This window comes from Nerophis ophidion, linkage group LG26 (genome assembly GCF_033978795.1).
Source record: "Nerophis ophidion isolate RoL-2023_Sa linkage group LG26, RoL_Noph_v1.0, whole genome shotgun sequence".
Classification (NCBI taxonomy): Eukaryota; Metazoa; Chordata; class Actinopteri; order Syngnathiformes; family Syngnathidae; genus Nerophis; species Nerophis ophidion.
In genome coordinates, this window is record NC_084636.1 from 33,790,096 (window position 1) to 33,813,181 (window position 23,086).

Consider the following 23,086-nt stretch of genomic DNA (forward strand, 5'->3'; position numbering starts at 1 on the left):
CGCCCCTCCCCATTGCCTGATACTATGATTGATATTGTAAATATTATCCTTATATCCATCCATCCATTTTCTACCGCTTATCCCTTTTGGGGGTCGCGAGGGGTGCTAGAGCCTATCTCACATTTGCTATTATTTATATTGTAAATATTATAATGATACTGGGATTTATACTGTAAATATTATCATAATACTATAATTTATATTTTAAATATTATCATGATATTATTATTTATATTGTAAGTAACCCCAAAAGAGACAAGCGGTAGGAAATGAATGGATGGATGGATGGATGGATAATATCATGATACCATATGCGAATGTTGTCTGTCTATCTGTGTTGGCCCTGCGATGAGGCGGCGACTTGTCCAGGGTGTACCCTGCCTTCCGCCCGATTGTAGCTGAGATAGGCGCCAGCACCCCCCCGCGACCCCGAAAGGGAATAAGTGGTAGAAAATGGATGGATGGATGGATATTATCCTGATACTGTGATTCATATGATCGTAACACAATTATTTACATTGTAGATAACCCCAAAAGGGACAAGCGGTAGGAAATGGATGGATGAATCATCTCATAATACTATAATTTATATTGTAAATATTATCATGATAGGTTAATTGGCAACAATAAATTGGCCCTAGTGTGTGAATTTTAATTATGAATGTTGTATGTCTATCTGTGTTGGCCCTGCGATGAGGTGGCGACTTGTCCAGGGTGTACTCTGCCTTCCGCCCGATTGTAGCTGAGATAGGCGCCAGCACCCCCCGCGACCCCGAAAGGGAATAAGCGGTGGTAAATGGATGGAAAATGGATGGATCATGATACTCTGATTTATATAGTAAATATTATCCTAATACTATTTTTATATTGTAAATATTGTATATATATATATGTATATATGTGTATATATGTATATATATGCATGTTATATATATATATATGCAGATATATATACATATATATATATAAATATTTATATACATACATATATACACTTATTATATATATAAAAATATATGTACATACATATATTCATACACATTATATATAATGTATATAAATACATTATATATCTACATACATATATACACCTACTAAATATATGTACATATATGTATATATATACAAATATACTCATATGTATACACACATATACATGTATATATACACTTATTATAAGTATATATATATATACATATATTGCTCATCCCGATGGATTGTGAAAACAAAAATGAAATAATGATTTTTTTGGTTCAACATTTGTGTTCCAAACAGGTGTGGTAGACCACCACAACGTACACCTCCAGGCACGGCTCATGTGTATGTGTTGAAATGACAAAAAAAGCATGTTAGTTTTTGTCTCAATTTATTGACCTTTTTTTCCCCCGACACGTTTAGCTTAGCGTGTAGCGACGCTAGCGTTGACTCCCAAATAAATACCGGACGACAGTTCACGAGCTGATGTTGTGCGATTCATTCGCACGTTGGAGTCCGTGAAAGGTGAACTTGGAAGAAGGATTCACTGATCAGTGCTAGGAAAATAAAAAACAAGAATACAGTTGGCGCCTGTTAGCATGTTAGCATGGTCGCTAGCGTGCTTAAAGGTTAAAAACAGATTCAGTACAAAGCGGGTCATTTGCATAAAAGTCCTCTCTAAGGAGCATGAACAGGCAGCCAGGGTCTCGGAACAGTTTTTGGTATTTCAAAGACTAAAAAGAGAGTTGACTTGTACAAAAATAAATACACAGGTTGACCAGAGGGAGGCGCCAGAAAACACACTGTCACACCCGCTTCCTAACTGGCCTTCAAAACAAAAGCAGAGGTGAAGATCGCGCGTTCGATTCCCACCGCCTCGTCCACTTTCCACTCGCCTCTTTGCCAGCGTCGATTAAAAACACGTCAAAGCACAAGTTCATCATCATTAGCATTCTTCTTTATTGGCAACCTGCTGACTCACCACTTTTATTTTCTCGTCTCAACTTGGCTTTTTTTCCCCCCGCTTTAAAAACTTGTGTGTCACCTTTTGAAAGGGAAGAACTGCAGCGGTACTCGCTGGTATTCACAGAATACGTGTGTTTTTTTTCCCTGCTACTGGGAGTCGGGGGAGCGCTCGCCGGCGGGACTCCCGTCCGAGTTCTCGGCCTCGCCCTCGGAGATGGCCTGCATGGGCGCCGAAGGCAGGCGGCCGCGGGCGCCGTAGCGACTGCTGCTGGCGGCCGGCGGCGTCCTGGAGCGGGCGTGGCGGGAGGAGGAAGGGGAAAGGAAGGACCTGGGGGAGAAGCCCTCGGTGTTGGCTTTGGGGCAGACCTTGGACAGGTCCTCGTCCGCAAAGTCCCCGGCTTTCGGGGCGCCGGGACTCTTCAGGATCTCGCTGGCCGACATCCGGTAGCTGGACTCGGAGCGACTCCCCTTCTTCAGTAGCAGCAGTTTGAACTCCTCGCTGGAGGTGCTGGACTTCTTGGCGCTCCTGTAGATGGGGCCCGGAGTCTTCTGCGGGGACGGCGACGCGGCGGCTGGGGCCGGGGAGCCGGCGGCGGCTGGGGCCGGGGAGCCGGCGGCGCCACTCGATGGGGACACGCCCGACGAATCCTTCCGGCCCAGCACTTTCCTTTTAGACCTGGGAGGAGGAACACCTGTCAGCCTGCAAACTACAAACGCCAAGATGCTACCTCAGGCTTCGCTACATGTCTTCAAATGGAGAGCTGCCAACTATTCTCAGTCAATTACAGACCTTAGTGAATATGCTCACCTAGCATGATGTTAAAATGTAATGTCAGCATGTAGCTCACATAGCTATGCTAGTGTTGCTAACCCACCGTGTAGTTCAAATGTACTGTTAGCATGTAGCTCACATAGCTATGCTAGTGTTCCTAACCTAGCATGATGTTAAAATGTAATGTCAGCATGTAGCTCACATAGCTATGCTAGTGTTGCTAACCCACCGTGTAGTTCAAATGTACTGTTAGCATGTAGCTCACATAGCTATGCTAGTGTTGCTAACCTAGCATGATGTTAAAATCTAATGTTAGCATGTGGCTCACATAGCTATGCTAGTGTTGCTAACCTAGCCTGATGTTAAAATGTAATGTTAGCATGTGGCTCACATAGCTATGCTAGTGTTGCTAACCTACCGTGTAGTTCAAATGTACTGTTAGCATGTAGCTCACATAGCTATGCTAGTGTTGCTAACCTAGCATGATGTTAAAATATAATGTTAGCATATGGCTCACATAGCTATGCTTGTGTTGCTAACTTAGCATGACGTTAATATGCAATGTTAGCATGTAGCTCACATAGCTATGCCAGTTTTGCTATCATAGCATGTTAAAATGTAATGTCAGCATGTAGCTCACATAGCTATGCTAGTGTTGCTAACCTAGCATGATGTTAAAATGTAATGTCAGCATGTGGCTCACATAGCTATGCTAGTGTTGCTAACCTACCGTGTAGTTCAAATGTACTGTAAGCATGCAGCTCACAGAGCTATGCTAGTGTTGTTAACCTAGCATGATGTTAAAATCTAATGTCAGCATGTAGCTCACATAGCTATGCTAGTGTTGCTAACCTACCGTGTAGTTCAAATGTACTGTTAGCATGTAGCTCACATAGCTATGCTAGTGTTGCTAACCTACCGTGTAGTTTAAATGTACTGTTAGCATGTAGCGCACATAGCTATGCTAGTGTTGTTCACCCAGCATGATGTTAAAATGTAATGTTAGCATGTAGCGCACATAGCTATGCTAGTGTTGCTAACCTACCGTGATGTTAAAATATGTTAGCAAAGTAGCTCACATAGCTATGCTAGTGTTGCTAACCTAGCATGATGTTAAAATGTAATGTTAGCATGTAGCTCACATAGCTATGCTAGTGTTGCTAACCTAGCATGATGTTAAAATCTAATGTTAGCATGTGGCTCACATAGCTATGCCAGTTTTGCTATCATAGCATGATGTTAAAATGTAATGTCAGCATGTAGCTCACATAGCTATGCTAGTGTTGCTCACCCAGCATGATGTTAAAATGTACTGTTAGCATGTAGCTCACATAGCTATGCTAGTGTTGCTAACCTAGCCTGATGTTAAAATGTAATGTTAGCATGTGGCTCACATAGCTATGCTAGTGTTGCTAACCTACCGTGTAGTTCAAATGTACTGTTAGCATGTAGCTCACATAGCTATGCTAGTGTTGCTAACCTAGCATGATGTTAAAATCTAATGTTAGCATGTGGCTCACATAGCTATGCCAGTTTTGCTATCATAGCATGATGTTAAAATGTAATGTCAGCATGTAGCTCACATAGCTATGCTAGTGTTGCTCACCTAGCCTGATGTTAAAATGTAATGTTAGCATGTGGCTCACATAGCTATGCTAGTGTTGCTAACCTACCGTGTAGTTCAAATGTACTGTTAGCATGTAGCTCACATAGCTATGCTAGTGTTGCTAACCTAGCATGATGTTAAAATCTAATGTTAGCATGTGGCTCACATAGCTATGCCAGTTTTGCTATCATAGCATGATGTTAAAATGTAATGTCAGCATGTAGCGCACATAGCTATGCTAGTGTTGCTCACCCAGCATGATGTTAAAATGCAATGTTAGCATGTAGCTCACATATCTATGCTAGTGTTGCTAATGTGTGTGTCCGTCTGTCCCACTCCCTAATGTTACATTGGGCAAGTATACAGTGACAGTGTATATGTCAAAAGTACACAATAGTACACAAAAGTACACAATAGTACTTCTTGGAGACACACAGTGGTTAGCTTTGAAGCTACACACACACAGTAATGTTTACTAAGAGTACTTTTAAACTGTGTAAGTTCTAGCATCACCAAGAACAACATAGCAACACAGTAACATACTATGGTGTACTTGTGTCAAAAGTACTAGGTACATATCAGAGTATGTCACCTGTGTATCATAGCAAAGAGGTCGTCGGTGGTCCGGGTCTTGGTTGGCGAGAGAAAAACGTCATCGTCCGACCGCGACTCATCGCTCAGCTGAGAGGCGGCAGAGTGGCTCGTTGTCACGTGTGCTGAAAGAGATGATGACATCATCACATATGTTATTGAAATATGAAGATAAAATGATGACATCGTCACGTATGTTATTGAAATAAGAAGATAAAATGATGACATCATCACATATGTCACTGAAATATGAAGGTAAAATGATGACATCATCACATTATTGAAGATAAAACTTCAAACGTGTGATGATTTTAGACCTAGAGAATACTCTACTGTAATGGTCTTTTATTCAGATGGTCTTATAATCAGGTGGTCTTATATTTAGATGGTCTTATATTCAGGTTGTCTTATAGTCAAATGGTCTAATATTTGAATGGTCTAATATTCAGGTGATCTTATATTTGGATGGTCTTATATTTAGATGGTCTTTTATTCAGGTGGTCTTATATTCAAATGGTCTAATACTTAGGTGGTCTTATATTTGAATGGTCTAATATTCAGGTGATCTTATATTTGGATGGTCTTATATTTAGATGGTCTTTTATTCAGGTGGTCTTATATTCAAATGGTCTAATACTTAGGTGGTCTTATATTTGGATGGTCTTATATTCAGGTGGTTTTATATTCAGATGGTCTTATATTCAGATGATCTTATATTCAGGTGGTCTTATATTCAACTGGTCTTATATTTAGATGGTCTTTTATTCAGGTGGTTTTATATGTGGATGGTTTAATATTCAGGGGGTCTTATATTTGGATGGTCTTATATTCAGATGGTCTTATATTTAATGGTATTTTATTCAGGTGGTCTTATATTCAAAAGGACTAATATTCAAATGGTCTTATATTCAGATGGTCTTATATTTAGATGGTCTTATATTCAAATGGTCAAATATTCAGGTGGTCTTATATATGGATGGTCTTATATTCAGATGATCTTATATTCAGGTGGTCTTATATTAAAATGGTCTTATATTCAGATGGTCTTATATTTAGATGTCTTATATTCAGATGGTCTTATATTCAGATGATCTTATATTCAGGTGGTCTTATATTCAAATGGTCTTATATTCAGATGGTCTTATACTCAGATGGTCTTATATTCAGGTGGTCTTCAATTCAAATGATCTTAAATTCAGATGGTCTTATACTCAGATGGTCTCATATTCAGATGTCTTATATTCAAATGGTCTTATATTCAGTTGTTCTTATATTCAGGGGGACTTAAATACAAATTGTCTTGTATTCAGATGGTCTTTTATTCAAATGGTCTCATATTCAGGTGGTCTTATATTTGAATTGTCTTATATTCAAATGGTTTAATATTCAGGTGGTCTTATATTCAAATGGTTTTATATTCAGGTGGTCTTATATTCAGATGTCCTTATGTTGACATTGAATTCGTTTGGTCTTGTATTCAAATGGTCAAATATTCAGGTGGTCTTATATTCAAAATGGTCTTATATTCAGGTGGTCTTTATTCAGATGGTCTCATATTCAGGTGGTCTTATTTTCAGGATTGTCTTATATAAATGTGATTTTATATTTGAATGGTCTTATATTCAGGTGGTCTCATATTCAAGTTGGTCTTATATTCAGGTAGCCTTAAATTCAAATGGTGTAATATTCATGAGGTCTTATATTCGGAGTTGTCTTATATTAAAAGTGATTTTACATTTGAATATTTTTATTTTCCTAATGTCTTATGTTCAGGGTTGTCTTATATTCACGCTGATTCTATATTTGAATGGTCTTATATACAGGTGGTCTTATATTCAGATGGTCTTATATTCAGGTTGTCTTATATTCAGTTGTTCTTACATTCAAGTGGACTTAAATTCAAATGGTCTTATATTAAAATGGTCTTATATTCAGATGGTCTTTTATTCAAATGCGCTATTATTCAGGTGGTCTTATATTTGAATTGTCTTATATGCAGGTGGTCATATATTCAAATGGTCTAATATTCAGGTGGTCTTATATTCAGATGTCCTTATATTGACATGGTCTTGTATTCATTTGGTCTTATATTTAGATAATCTTATATTCAAATGGTCTAATATTTAGGTGGTCTTATATTCAAAATGGTCTTATATTCAGGTGGTCTTATGTTCAGGGTTGTCTTATATAAAAGTGATTTTATATTTGACTGGTCTTATATTGAGGTGGTCATATTCAAGTTGGTCTCATATTCAGATGGTCTTATATTCAGTTATTCTTATATTCAGATGGTCTTATATTCAAAATTGTCTTATATTCAGGTGGTCTTATCTTATATTCAGATGGCCTTATTTTCAGATGGTCTTTTATTCAGGTGGTCTTATATTGAGGTTTGTCTTATATTCAGGTACTTATATTCAGATGGCCTTATTTTCAGATGGTCTTTTATTCAGGCGGTCTTATAGTCAGGTTGGTCTTATATTCAGATGGTCTAATATTCAGGTGATCTGATATTCCTGCGGTCTTATACTCAGGTTGGTCTTATATTGAAATGGTTTTACATTCAGGTGGTCGTATATTCAGATGGTCTTATATTCAGGTGGTAGGATATTCAGGTGGTCTTATATTCAGATGGTCTAATATTCAGGTGGTCTGATATTCCTGCGGTCTTATATTCAGGGTGATTTTATATTTGAACAGTCTTATATTCAGGTTGGTCTTGTATTCAGATGGTCTAATATTCAGGTGATCTGATATTCCTACGGTCCTATATTCAGGTTGGTCTTGTGTTGAAATGGTTTTACATTCAGGGGGTCTGATATTCAGGTGGTCTTACATTCAGATGGTCTTACATTCAGGTGGTAGGATATTCAGGTGGTCTTATATTCAGATGGTCTAATATTCAGGTGGTCTGATATTCCTGCGGTCTTATATTCAGGGCGATTTTATATTTGAACAGTCTTATATTCAGGTTGTTCTTATATTCAGATGGTCTTATATCCAGATGGTCTGATATTCCTGCTGTCTTATAATCAGGGTGATGTTTTATTTGAACGGTCTTATATTCAGGTTAGTCTTATATTCAGGTGGTCTTATGTTCAGGGTGGTGTTATATTCAAATGGTCTTATATTCAGGTGGTCTTATGTTCAGGGTGGTCTTATATTCAGAGTGTCTTATATTCAGGTGGTCTTATGTTCAGGTGGTTTTATGTTCAGGGTGGTCTTATATCCCTAAAGGTCTGCAATAAACAGAATGATAGTTCGTTTACCTTCGCTGAAGAGGTCTTCGTTTGTCATGTCTTCTTCCTCTCTGCTGTCCTGACAGGCACTTTGGGGTCCCTCACCTGTTGACTCCGACTCCGCCTCCTCGCTGCCTTCCTCGCCGCCCGGACTCACCTGCGGGTGAGGTACAGGTGCAGAATGGTGCAGAGCCGTGACTTGACTGGACTTTAGTGGGAAGAGATCTTCTTCTCCAGGCGGTGGCGAGGAAGACCGGATGACTTCTGTTGGTGGGTCTTTGGGAGGAGACGACTCCCACCACGGCGTTGAAGGCGAGAAGTTCTCCTCAGACGACTCGCAGGTGTCACTGTGACCCAGGTCCTTGGCAGAAGGCGACGACGGCTCACCCGCCAAGTGTGGACTCTCCAACCAGGCCGGAGCGCTGCTGAAGTCTTCAGAAGGACAGTCAGAGTTTGGGTCTTCATCGAGACCTCCGTCGTGTTCCTTGCTGACGGACCGCAGCTGAACCGAGTGCAGCACATCCGGGGTGATGTTCATGGACGGCCCGGTAAAGGTTTCCGGTTCAGGCGACTCCGTTGGCATATTTTGCTGAGGAGTCCAGTGACTTGGAGCTATGCTGCTGGCACTGGGAAAGGCAAATAAGTCCAGGTGCGAGGGCTGGATTACGGGCAATTCCAGATGCCGCTTGGATGTGGTGCCGTTCCTTACGGACAGTGACGCCAGTGACGACTTCCTCTCTGGCACCTTGGGTTTCCTTTTACCGCTAGAAGGCGACAGCGGCCCGGGGAAGAAAGCAGCAGGGAGAGAAGAGGTGGGCGTTTCTGACTGACTAGAGTATCCGCTGGAAGGACTCGCCAAGCCTGCCAGCCTTTCTGGCGACGTCAGCTTGAAGTCTCCCTCCACGGATGGGAGCGAAGGGGTGGTGGCCCTGGAGCCCGATTCCTGCGACTCAGAGCTCTCCTGCGACTTGACGCACTCGATGACCGTGGTGCCCGTGGCCGTGCTGGAGTTAGATAAAGATCTGTAGGGATCGCTGGATTTCAAATCGTTCAGGAGCCAGAAGTCCGCATAATCGGCCTGCACCACACCCTGGTCTTTGAACGAGTGTGCGTCTGCTGAGCTGAACACGCCCAAGTCGGGAAGCTCCAGGGAGCCCTCCAACCCCCAGACCCTGGTGGGCTCTTTGGCTGGGGAGGAGTTTGCGATGTGACCTGCAGACGTCGACAAAAGGAGCTGCAGGTTCTTTTCCCTGGACCGTGGGAGCTGCTGCCCACAGCTGATCTTTGGTTCCCTCAGGACGGGGATGTTTCCCTCACTGCATATTTTCCGAAGTGACGAGCTGCGTTTGGGCGGACACGGCTTCACCTTTGGCTTTCTCAAAGAGAGGCAGCGTCTTCTGGACTCTCCGAGAGTCATGTGGCGGCTAAAGTCCGACAGACCGGAGTCAGAGCCGGAGGCTGCATAATTATAGGTGAAGCTCCTGCTGCCTTGGAGCCCACAGTCAAAGTGCATGGAGGTGTAGTACCCTTCAGTGTCCTCGGAATAGTGCGAGACCGTGTCGGCCTTCTCCGACGGCGGCTTGTCTGAGAAGCTGCTCTCGCACGTGGCCATGCTGGTGAAGCTGGGGCAGCCCAGGCTGCTTCCGGCCTCCCTGCTCGGCTCAGGGCTGAAGTCCTGAGTGCCGGCAGGATGCGGCTCGGTGTAGTTCCATTCCCCGTCCACAGGGGTGCTGACTCCCGCTTCCTCTAAAATGTCCATGGCTGCGGAAGAGAAGGAGCCCGCTCTCTGGGTCCTGAGGCCCGTGTAGGGGTCCAGCATGCTCGGGTCCTCGTTGCCGTGAGTGGCGGCGTTCAAAGAGAGCTCAGAGTCGCAGTGAGAGGAGCCGGTGAGCGGTGGCGAGGCCGCCGGCGGGAGAGTCTCTGAGGTCTGGGATGGGCACGTGGAGCTGCTACCGCTCCAGTTCCCACTGGAGGACTGGTGGTCGTCTTTGTGATCCATCTGACCTCCCAGGACCCCGGCGGCTGAGACGGAGTGGACCGGGCTGCTGAAGGTGTCCGAGCTGGACGACATGTCGCAGCAACCCATGTCTGCCTTCCTGGGCAGCTGAGACCTGGTCCTCTGCAGCCAGTCCCGCTCTGGGGTCTCCGACAGTTGCTTGTACTTCAGGCGCTCGGACCCTACTCGGTCACCAGCGCTCTCTTCCTCATCGACATCCTTCAGAATCATCTCAGCACTTTCTTGCAAAAAGTCTCCTACGTCGAAAGTGGACAGCTCCGCCTCCTCGTCGTCGCTCCGGCCGTTTTCCGTCACCCTGCTTACGTCCCGGGGAAGACTGTGGAAGTGCAGTCGGGTGGCCATGGCGGCGGCGAACATGTCGTCCGGGCTGTCCTGCAGGGCGGCGATGTTGCCTGCCGACTGAGAGAGCGGCGTCGCCTGGTGACCCCGCTGGGCGCGGATCCTCCTCCGGGAGGGCGCGCCTGAGATCAGGAAGTCCTCCGTCTGGCAGCCGGAGTCTCTGGTGCCAAGATGGCCGTCCGGGACCTCATTGAAAGGGGTGATGTCCAAGGTGGCGTGGACGATAACCGTGCGCTCTCTGGACCCTGGAGAGTCATCAGAGTCTGACAGAAGAGGAAGAACTTTAGAACACTTTTAGAACTGTACTGCACAGTCACGCTAATCACTACAATAATATAATAATGTATCATTAATATAGTATAATAATGTGTCATCTATATAGTATAATAATGTATCATCTATATAGTATAATAATGTATCATCTATGTAGTATAATAATGTATCATCTATATAGTATAATAATGTATCATCTATATAGTATAATAATGTATCATCTATATAGTATAATAATGTGTCATCTATATAGTAAAATAATGTATCATCTATGTAGTATAATAATGTATCATCTATATAGTATAATAATGTATCATCTATGTAGTATAATAATGTATCATCTATATAGTATAATAATGTATCATCTATGTAGTATAATAATGTATCATCTATATAGTAAAATAATGTATCATCTATGTAGTATAATAATGTATCATCTATATAGTAAAATAATGTATCATCTATATAGTATAATAATGTATCATCTATAAAGTAAAATAATGTATCATCTATGTAGTATAATAATGTGTCATCTATATAGTAAAATACTGTATCATCTATATAGTATAATAATGTATCATCTATATAGTATAATAATGTGTCATCTATATAGTAAAATAATGTATCATCTATATAGTATAATAATGTATCATCTATATAGTAAAATAATGTATCATCTATGTAGTATAATAATGTATCATCTATATAGTAAAATAATGTATCATCTATATAGTATAATAATGTATCATCTATATAGTATAATAATGTGTCATCTATATAGTAAAATAATGTATCATCTATGTAGTATAATAATGTGTCATCTATATAGTAAAATAATGTATCATCTATATAGTATAATAATGTATCATCTATATAGTAAAATAATGTATCATCTATATAGTATAATAATGTATCATCTATATAGTATAATAATGTATCATCTATATAGTATAATAATGTATCATCTATATAGTAAAATACTGTATCATCTATATAGTATAATAATGTATCATCTATATAGTATAATAATGTGTCATCTATATAGTAAAATAATGTATCATCTATGTAGTATAATAATGTGTCATCTATATAGTAAAATAATGTATCATCTATATAGTATAATAATGTGTCATCTATATAGTAAAATAATGTATCATCTATATAGTATAATAATGTATCATCTATATAGTATAATAATGTGTCATCTATATAGTAAAATAATGTATCATCTATATAGTATAATAATGTATCATCTATATAGTATAATAATGTATCATCTATATAGTATAATAATGTATCATCTATATAGTAAAATACTGTATCATCTATATAGTATAATAATGTATCATCTATATAGTAAAATACTGTATCATCTATATAGTATAATAATGTATCATCTATATAGTATAATAATGTATCATCTATATAGTATAATAATGTATCATCTATATAGTAAAATACTGTATCATCTATATAGTATAATAATGTATCATCTATATAGTAAAATACTGTATCATCTATATAGTATAATAATGTATCATCTATGTAATATAATAATGTATCATCTATATAGTATAATAGTATAATAATGTATCATCTATATAGGATGATAATGTATCATCTATGTAATATAATAATGTATCATCTATATAGTATAATAATGTATCATCTATATACTATATAGATGAGGGGGGATTTTTTTTGTTTTGTTTTTTTTGTTGTTTTTTTGTCATGAAAAAGGGAGGTTTTTTTGTGTTGGTGCACTAATTGTAAGTGTATTTTGTGTTTTTTTTCATTAAAAAATAAATAAATAAATAAATAAATGAATAAAAAATTCTTCTGCGGCCCGGTACCAATCGAGCCACGACCGGTGGTTGGTGACCACTGATTTACATAGTATAATAGTATAATAATGTATCATCTATATAATTTAATAATATAATAATGTGTCATCTATATAGTATAATAGTTTATCATCTGCAAAGTATAATAATGTATCACCTATATACTATATAGATGATACATTATTATACTATATCGATGATATATGATTGAATTGTATAGATGATACATTATTATAATGTATCATCTATAAGGTATAATAATGTCTCATCAATATAGTGTAATAATGTGTCATCTATATAGTATAATAATGTATCATCTAAAAGTATAATGTATCATCTATATTGTATAATAATGGATCATTTACATAGTACAATAATGTATCATCTATATTGTATAATAATGTATCATCTAAAAGGTATAATAATGTCTCATCAATATAGTATAATAATGTATCATCTATATAGTATAATAATGTATCATCTATATAGTATAATAATGTATCATCTATATAGTATAATAATGTATCATTTTTCAGGCCTGGCCAACCCGCGGCTCGCGAGCCCCATGCGGCTCTTTAACTAGTTTCATGCGGCTCTTCACGAGCTGTCACATGACATGCGTCAAAAATGCTTGGCCGGCGCTGTTATTAACTCCCCCTACAGCTAGATGGCACACTGACCATGTAAGCCTGTTTGAGTGACGTCAAACGAGCGCCGAGAGAATATTCGGTGTGACATCATTTGTGTTGTAAACAATTTCCGTCAATTTACCTCTTGAAATGGCAGGGGAAAAAAAGCACAGTCAAACGGAAATGTGAAGAAGAACACGGGACGTTTTTTGCCAGAGTGGGAGAGTTAGCATCTTATACACACCTTATATGTCACGGAGCATTAGCGCATTTCAAAGCTTCAAATCTTCAGCGTCACTTCAGCTCACTCCACCCTAACATCGAACAGGAATTTCCAAAAGGGACTGAACTTCGCAAGAACAAGTTGGTGGCTTTGAAAAGCCGGGCAGAAAAGCAGGTGCAGTTTTTCCAAAAATGTACGAAACACTCGGAGACCGTAACTCAGGGGCGCTCACACTTTTTCTGCAGGCGAGCTACTTTTCAATTGACCAACTCGAGGGGATCTACCTCATTCCTATTTATAATTTATATTTATTTATTTATGAAAGAGACAGTTTTGTTAACAAGTTAAATGTGTTTAATGATAATACAAGCACGTGTAACACATATAGATGTCTTTCTTTCACGAAGACAAGAATATAAGTTGGTGTATTACCTGATTCTGATGACTTGCATTGATTGGAATCAGACAGTAATGATGATAACGCCCACATTTTCAAATGGAGGAGAAAAAAAAGTCCTCCTTTCTGTCCAATACCACATGAAAGTGGTTGGTTTTTGGCGTCTAATTTGTCCAACTTGCATACTCGTTTTTAAACACTTTGTTATGTTAAGATGGCGCTGCTGTAGGCAGGAGCTCTTGTGTCATCCTTTTGTGTTTCCCTCTTGTTTTCATGTCTTATTATATTTTTCTTGCATTTTGGTCCAGGACCCTTTGGGACTGTGTGACAAGGGGTGGCACTTTCGTGACCTCTGTGGTGCTGTTTTTGTGGACTTCTGGATCTGCCTCCCGGGAGCCTTTTGGCCATGGAGACCAGCTGCTGGGTGTCTGCTACACCAGAGTCTGTTTGGAGGGACTGGAGGAGATGCGGATGAGGGGACAGGACTGCGGAGCTAGCACTGAGTGCTGGGACGGAGAGGCTTCGCGGTGTCTCGGCTGGGTGAGCAGGTGTCGGACACCTCAGTCACCTTGGACGTATCCTCGCTCATCCATGCGGACTGGACGCTGGCCGAGAGTGGAGTCGGCTGTCTTGGTTGCTTTGTTGGGTCTGCTCCTGTCTCTGGCCATGCTCCCTCCACCCCAGCGGACGATGGCGTGGAACACCGCAGAGGCCACCACAGTGGATATGTTTCTTTTACTTTTTATTCATAGCTGTATGTAGAAGTGTCTGCTTGTATCTGCTGCTTTAATGTCTTTAATGTCCTTTGTGTTCTTTGATGTTTCCCTCTTACACACATGGAAGAGGGATGTGTTCTATGGCTGAGTTGTTGTTTTTTCCCTTGGCCTCAGTCTGCACCCCCACTCCAGGGCCCAGGCTAAGACCGATTTTTTATTTTATTTTAATCTTCTTGTTTACCTGTATGTCATCTTTTTTGTAAGGGGCGCTGGAAGCCGGCAGACCCGTCAGCGATCCTGTTCTGTCTCCCTGTACTGTTTGTCTGATCTTGAATGGGATTGTGCTGAAAATTGTAATTTTCCTGAAGGAATCCTGACGGAATAAATAAAGTACTATCTATCTATCTATGGGAGTAGCATATGTGTGTGGCTCTTTAATGTCTGGCAGCAGGTGAGTGACGTCGGTGACTGTGCGGGTGGGCAAGCAAGTGAGAAAGCGGTCGCTGAGGGCGGGGGAGAAATACATTGGCATCAAACTCCGTAGCTTACTATCTTGTGCACGCTAGCTTTCTGAGACTCTTATTTTGTTAGCACAGGCAGGATGAAACAGGTCTTTTATGGTGAAGACAGGAACTGTGCAGTCGCTCTTTAGAGTTTTGACAGTAGGTACGGAGTCTCTAGAAATAAAATGTGTTTTTCTGCGTCCGCCCCGTTGGTGATTTTTTTTCTTAAATATGAGCTCGCAGCAGCCAGCGTCATCTCACAAGATCCTCGGGTGCCGAGAATGTCAAACAACTGACGAAAGTGAAGTCTTGGTATGATTGATGATTGCTCATTTTTATGTCTATTTTTTAATGCCTGGCTTGAGATCGACTGACACACCCTCCGAGATTGACGTAATGCCCACCCCTGCCGTAACGCTTGCATCATATCAGCTGGCTTGGAACATAGCACGGGCTAAAAAGCCATACAACGAAGGGGACTTCATTAAAAAAATGCCTCATTGACGCCTTTGAAGTCTTGGCTCCTGGAGACGACAAACTAAAACGGAGCGTATCAGACGTTCAACTGTGTGTTAAACGCAGAATATCAATCAATCAATCAATGTTTACTTATATAGCCCTAAATCACTAGTGTCTCAAAGGGCTGCACAAACCACCACGACATCCTCGGTAGGCCCACATAAGGGCAAGGAAAACTCACACCCAGTGGGACGTCGGTGACAATGATGACTATGAGAACCTTGGAGAGGAGGAAAGCAATGGATGTCGAGCGGGTCTAACATGATACTGTGAAAGTTCAATCCACAATGGATCCAACAGTCGCGAGAGTCCAGTCCAAAGCGGATCCAACACAGCAGCGAGAGTCCCGTTCACAGCGGAGCCAGCAGGAAACCATCCCAAGCGGAGGCGGATCAGCAGCGCAGAGATGTCCCCAGCCGATACACAGGCAAGCAGTACATGGCCACCGGATCGGACCGGACCCCCTCCACAGGGGAGAGTGGGACATAGAAGAAAAAGAAAAGAAACAGCAGATCAACTGGTCTAAAAAGGGAGTCTATTTAAAGGCTAGAGTATACAGATGAGTTTTAAGGTGAGACTTAAATGCTTCTACTGAGGTGGCATCTCGAACTGTTACTGGGAGGGCATTCCAGAGTACTGGAGCCCGAAATGAAAACGCTCTATAGCCTGCAGACTTTTTTTGGGCTTTGGGAATCACTAATAAGCCGGAGTCCTTTGAACGCAGATTTCTTGCCGGGACATATGGTACAATACAATCGGCAAGATAGGATGGAGCTAGACCGTGTAGTATTTCATACGTAAGTAGTAAAACCTTAAAGTCACATCTTAAGTGCACAGGAAGCCAGTGCAGCTGAGCCAGTACAGGTATATATGTATGTATATATGTATATATAGGTATATACAGTATAGGTATATATGTATGTATATATGTATATAAAGGTATATACAGTACAGGCGTAATGTGATCAAACTTTCTTGTTCTTGTCAAAAGTCTAGCAGCCGCATTTTGTACCAACTGTAATCTTTTAATGCTAGACATGGGGAGACCCGAAAATAATACGTTACAGTAATCGAGACGAGGCGTAACAAACGCATGGATAATGATCTCAGCGTCTTTAGTGGACAGAATGGAGCGAATTTTAATACAGCGGTTGAATCACAGTTGCACTCTGACCTTCAAGCATGTGAGTATTTTAGTGTGGCATTGGATGAGAGTTGTGACATACAAGACAAGCCTCAGTTGGCAATATTTGCACGGTCTGTGTCAAATGAACGTATGATCAAAGAAGAACTCCTTTGATATTGTGACATCAAAAGACAGAACCCGTGGCAGAGATGTGAAAGAAGCAACGATGGCTGCGTTTGCAATAGCAAATCTGCCCATACCAAAACTAACTGCAATAGCCACGGATGGAGCGCCAGCCATGATTGGATCCGTGAACGTGAAGCTGATCAGACATTTCCCGACTTTTTGGAATTTCCACTGCATCATCCACAGGGAGCAACTCGTGTCTAAATCCATCCATCCATCATCTACCGCTTATCCGAGGTCGGGTCGCGGGGGCAGCAGCCTAAGCAGGGAAGCCCAGACTTCCCTCTCCCCAGCCACTTCGTCTAGCTCTTCCCGGGGGATCCCGAGGCGTTCCCAGGCCAGCCGGGAGACATAGTCTTCCCAACGTGTCCTGGGTCTTCCCCGTGGCCTCCTACCAGCTGGACGTGCCCTAAACACATCCCTAGGGAGGCGTTCGGGTGGCATCCTGACCAGATGCCCGAACCACCTCATCTGGCTCCTCTCGATGTGGAGGAGCAGCGGCTTTACGTTGAGCTCCTCCCGGATGGCAGAGCTTCTCACCCTATCTCTAAGGGAGAGACCTGGAAACTCATTTCGGCCGCTTGTACCCGTGATCTTATCCTTTCGGTCATGACCCAAAGCTCATGACCATAGGTGAGGATGGGAACGTAGATCGACCGGTAAATTGAGAGCTTTGCCTTCCGGCTCAGCTCCTTCTTCACCACAACGGATCGATACAACGTCCGCATTACTGAAGACGCCGCACCGATCCGCCTGTCGATCTCACGATCCACTCTTCCCTCACTCGTGAACAAGACTCCTAGGTACTTGAACTCCTCCACTTGGGACAGGGTCTCCTCCCCAACCCGGATATGGCATTCCACCCTTTTCCGGGAGAGAACCATGGACTCGGACGTGGAGGTGCTGATTCTCATTCCGGTCGCTTCACACTCGGCTGCGAACCGATCCAGCGAGAGCTGAAGATCCCGGTCAGATGAAGCCATCAGGACCACATCATCTGCAAAAAGCAGAGACCTAATCCTGCTGTCACCAAACCGGAACCCCTCAACGCCTTGACTGCGCCTAGAAATTCTGTCCATAAAAGTTATGAACCGCCTGTCGATCTAACAACGTCATGAAGCCTGTGATGGAAATCGTCAACTACATCCGCACACATGCGCTTAACCACAGGCAATTCAGGAATCTCATCGCTGAGCTGGACCAAGGGCTTCCAGTTGACCTGCCGCTGCACTGCACTGTGAGGTGGCGGTCAAAAAGCAAGGTATTCTCTCGCTTCTTTGAGCTTTTGGATGCTGTGAAACTGTCCATGGAAGAGAAGGACAAGGACTATCCCGAGCTCTCAGACCTGGACTGGATTATGGGATCTGGCATTTTCAGTCGACACGCTGTGTCACTTGGACAGACTGAACCTGACCCTGCAGGGTCAGTTAAAAATGCTGCCTGACCTGGTGCAAAGTGTGTTTGCGTTTGTCAACAAACTAAAGCTGTTCCAGGCGCGTATTCAAAAGGGAGATTTAACACAGTTTCATACTCTGCTAAAAGCCAGTGAGCAAGTCACTAAAAAAGAAAAGAGACGGATATGCAACACTGGTTGCAAACCTGCACGAAAGCTTTGGGACCCGGTTCTGTGATCGACAACTGAAAAGACCACAGATTACGTTCCTCGTCGAGCCATTGAATGCGGAGACAGACTGTTTGATCGACCTTTGTGAGGAGGATCAACTGAAAGCTGTTTTAAGGGAAGGGACCGTTGAGTTCTGGAAAAGTGTGCCGATTGAAAAATAACCCAACATCAAAGGAGCTGCGCTTAAGATACTGTCCACGTATGTGAGTCTGTGTTTTCTACCCTGAAACATGTGGAGTCAAAGCATCGATCTGTTCTGACTGACACTCATTTGAAAGAATTTGCTTAGATTTGAAGAGGGTTGTTCAAGATAAGGAATGCCAGAAGTCTCACTAAGCAGCATAGTAAGAAAAAGATGTTATTGAAAATGATTCTGTTATTGTTTGTGGACTTGCTTGGACTGAGAGTGTGTGTGTGTGTGTGTGTGTGTGTGTGTGAGACACACAATGTTAACTGTTGAAAATGACTGATATTATCATGTTGGTGTGGTTATTTTCATTAGATCTGGCTGAGCAGAGGTCTGTGTATGCGTGCATACATGATTAAAAGATGATGTTCATGTGTATGATGTGGCTCTTTGCAGTAACACCGGGAAAAAAGTGGCTCTTAGTCTCTGACTAGTTGGCCACCCCTGATCTATACAGTATAGAGATGATACAATATTATACTATATAGATGATACATTAGTATAATAATGGATCATCTATATACTATTTAGATGATCCATTATCATCCTATATAGATGATACATTATTATACTATATAGATGATACATTATTATATTACATAGATGATACATTATCATCCTATATAGATGATACATTATTATACTATTATACTATATAGATGATACATTATTATACTATATAGAATATACATGATTATACTATATAGATGATACATTATTATATTATTTAGATGATACACTATTGTACGACATAGATGATCCATTATCATCCTATATAGATGATACATTATTATACTATTATACTATATAGATGATACATTATTATACTATATAGATGATACATTATTATATTACATAGATGATACATTATCATCCTATATAGATGATACATTATACTATTATACTATATAGATGGTACATTATTATACTATATAGAATATACATGATTATACTATATAGATGATACATTATTATATTATTTAGATGATACACTATTGTACTATATAGATGATCCATTATCATCCTATATAGATGGTACATTATTATACTATATAGAATATACATGATTATACTATATAGATGATACATTATTATATTATTTAGATGATACATTATTATATTACATAGATGATACATTATCATCCTATATAGATGATACATTATTATACTATATAGATGATACATTATTATACTATTATACTATATAGATGATACATTATTATACTATATAGAATATACATGATTATACTATATAGATGATACATTATTATATTATTTAGATGATATACTATTGTACGACATAGATGATCCATTATCATCCTATATAGATGATACATTATTATACTATTATACTATATAGATGATACATTATTATACTATATAGATGATACATTATTATACTATATAGATGATACATTATTATATTACATAGATGATACATTATCATCCTATATAGATGATACATTATACTATTATACTATATAGATGGTACATTATTATACTATATAGAATATACATGATTATACTATATGGATGATACATTATTATATTATTTAGATGATACACTATTGTACTATATAGATGATCCATTATCATCCTATATAGATGATACACTATTATACTATATAGATGATCCATTATTATACTATTTAAATACACCAATGGTGCAACTGGACACATCCTCAGTGATGTAACCTAGGATCACAGGGGGTTTCGGGTCTTTCAACAATCAGACCCCCTCCCCTAGGCGACCCAGCCAGGGTTGATCAGGCCCCAGCCTGTGTCCAGGTAGCGCTACTGCCCTACATGCCACGCCTCTCCCCTCCTGATCCACAGCCACCTTGATGCCACTTCTGCTGCATCTGTGACTAACTTCATGGCCCTTTGCTGGCTGGCCCCTGTGATGCCAAGCATTCTGTAGGCCCTGCAGAGAGATTTGCCCACAAACCCTCGACACCCCACTTCAACCGGCCGGCACATCGCTCGCCACCCATTGCTCCGACACTCCTCCACAAGCTGAGAGTACTTTGCACTCTTCCTCTCATTGGCCTCCTCCATACGGTCCTCCCAAGGCACTGTGAGCTCCAAGAGGATTACCTGCTTGGAGGCCACTAAGGTGAGCACAATATCTGGCCTTAGTGTTGTTTTAGCAACCACGTCAGGGAACTTCAACTGCTTTCCCAGATCAACTGACAGCTCCCAGTCGCGTGCTGTTGCCAACAGGCCAGACGAGGTGTTCCGGGCAGCCGGTGTTGACTTCTCCCCAGCTCTGATGAAAGCAGTACTCTTCACTGGGCGGAGGCTCTTGCTGTGACTGACTCCCCTGCAGATGGCATCAGCTATGGCCTTCAGGACCTGGTCATGTCGCCAGCGGTACCGCCCTTCACCCAGGGCTTTTGGACAACAGCTTAGGATGTGCTCCAAGGTTCCTCTCCTCTGGCAGAGGGGGCACCCTGGTGTCTCCACCTTTCCCCAGGTGAAGAGGTTGGATGGACTTGGCAGCACATCGTAGACCGCCTGGATCAAGAACTTTATTCGATGGGGTTCGGCTTTCCAGAGCTCGGTCCATGTGACCTTACGCTCTGATACTTGTTCCCATCTCGTCCAGGCGCCCTGTTGCCGCATTCCCGCCATCTGGCAGGCTCGCCTTTCCTCAACTCCTGCTCGCACTTCCTCGAGGATCAGTGACCTCTTCTCTTTCCCCTGCGCCTTGTCATAGCGAGGTGTTCTTCTGCTACCTAAGCCAGATCTCCCCTGCGCCACTGTTCCCACCAAAACCTTTTGCCGAAGCCTTGCCTCTGCAACATCCACAGCCTCGACAGCTCTCCACTTCCGCCCCGTCCTGACTTCAATCCCAGCCTGTGCAACCTTTGGGTCACTGGACTCCCGATACTGTAGGAGCTCCCTGGACCGTGTCACCATGAACTCCTCGCTCAGGCTGCTGATGGGGAGCTTCAGTTTGTTGTTATGCCCGTATAGAGCAATGCTGCTCAGGCTTCGCGGCAGTCCTAGCCACCTGCGCAGGAACCTACTGACCCTCATCTCAAAGCCTTCCACCGTTGAAATGGGGACTTCGTACACCATGAGGGGCCAGAGGATCCGAGGGAGAATCCCGTGCTGGTAAATCCAGGCCTTGAACTTGCCAGGAAGGCCAGACTTATCCACCACGGTCAGCCAGGTCTCCAGGTCTTGGTTGGTCGATCTTGTGGAGGCTGCGTCTCTCAGGCTGCAATTAAACACCTTTCCCAAGCTCTTCACAGGTTCCTCGGTGAGTGATGGTATTTTGGTGGTGCCAAGTGAGAAGCAGAATTTGCCAGTAACCTTTCCTTTCTTTAGCACTAGGACCCTCGACTTGGCCGGCTTGAAGTTCATGCGAGCCCAGGAAATCACCTCCTGAAGGCCATTCAAGATCCACCTGCAACCTGGGACGGATGTAGTGGTCACTGTCAGGTCGTCCATGAAGGCTCGGATGGGTGGCTGCCGGACTCCAGACCTGGAGAGGGGACCTCTGCACTGAACTTCCGCAGACTTCACCAGCATGTTCATGGCGAGCGCAAAGAGGATGACTGAGATCGTACAGCCAGTGATGATCCCCTTTTCAAGCCTGTGCCAGTCGGAGGTTGTTTTTCCGGAGGAGACTCTTAGATGGAAGTTGGCATAGTAGTCCAGAATGAGGTCTCTGAACTTCTTTGGAATGTGATGCCGATTCAGTGCCTCTTCGACCAGCTTGTGGGGTATGGATCCATAGGCATTTTCGAGGTCCAGCCACAGAACAGCCAGGTCCCCCTTATTCTCCCTGGCTTCCCTGATGAGCTGAGTGACCACGCCTGTGTGCTCCAGACATCCAGATACCTCTGGGATCCCTCCTTTCTGGACCGATGTATCAATGTAGGAGTTCTTCAGGAGGTAGTCTGTCAGTCGCCTGGCCATGAGGCTGAAGAAGATCTTCCCTTCAACACTCAGCAACGAGATGGTTCGGAACTGATTGATGTTCTTAGACTTCTCCTCCTTTGGGATCCACACACCCTCTGCCTGTCTCCACTGGTCTGCTACCTTGCCCCTCCTCCAGATCACCTTCAAGATTCTCCAGAGTCTGTGGAGTAGTCTTGGACAGTTCTTATAGACCTTATAAGGTACTCCACTGGGCCCTGGAGCAGAGCTCGTCCTTGCCCTGCGGACCACCTCCTGGATTTCCTTCCAGCCGGGCTCTTTCCCATCGAAGTCAAGCGTTGGTGTTGGTGGATTGATCAAGGACCTGCAGGGGCCTAGGTCTTGTTCTCTGCATCCATCGCTGTAAATTTGCTTGAGGTGGTGGTCGACCTCAGCTTTGGAGCAGGCCAGTCTACCGCTTCGC

At 42.3% G+C, this 23,086-nt stretch overlaps 1 protein-coding gene across 1 annotated transcript in view; it reads right to left on the reverse strand.

Annotated features, from left to right (window-relative positions):
* Positions 1-1,349: 1,349 nt before the first annotated feature.
* The window catches only part of nhsa (Nance-Horan syndrome a (congenital cataracts and dental anomalies)), a 181,408-nt gene continuing 159,671 nt past the window's right edge, over positions 1,350-23,086 (reverse strand). Inside the window, exons 10-12 of the mRNA XM_061888492.1 lie at positions 8,180-10,768; positions 4,912-5,035; positions 1,350-2,617 (exon numbers count right to left, since the gene is read on the reverse strand). Of these exons, the coding sequence (XP_061744476.1) occupies positions 2,089-2,617; positions 4,912-5,035; positions 8,180-10,768 (3,242 nt within the window). The 3' untranslated portion in view covers positions 1,350-2,088. The remainder of the gene's footprint in view (positions 2,618-4,911; positions 5,036-8,179; positions 10,769-23,086) is intronic.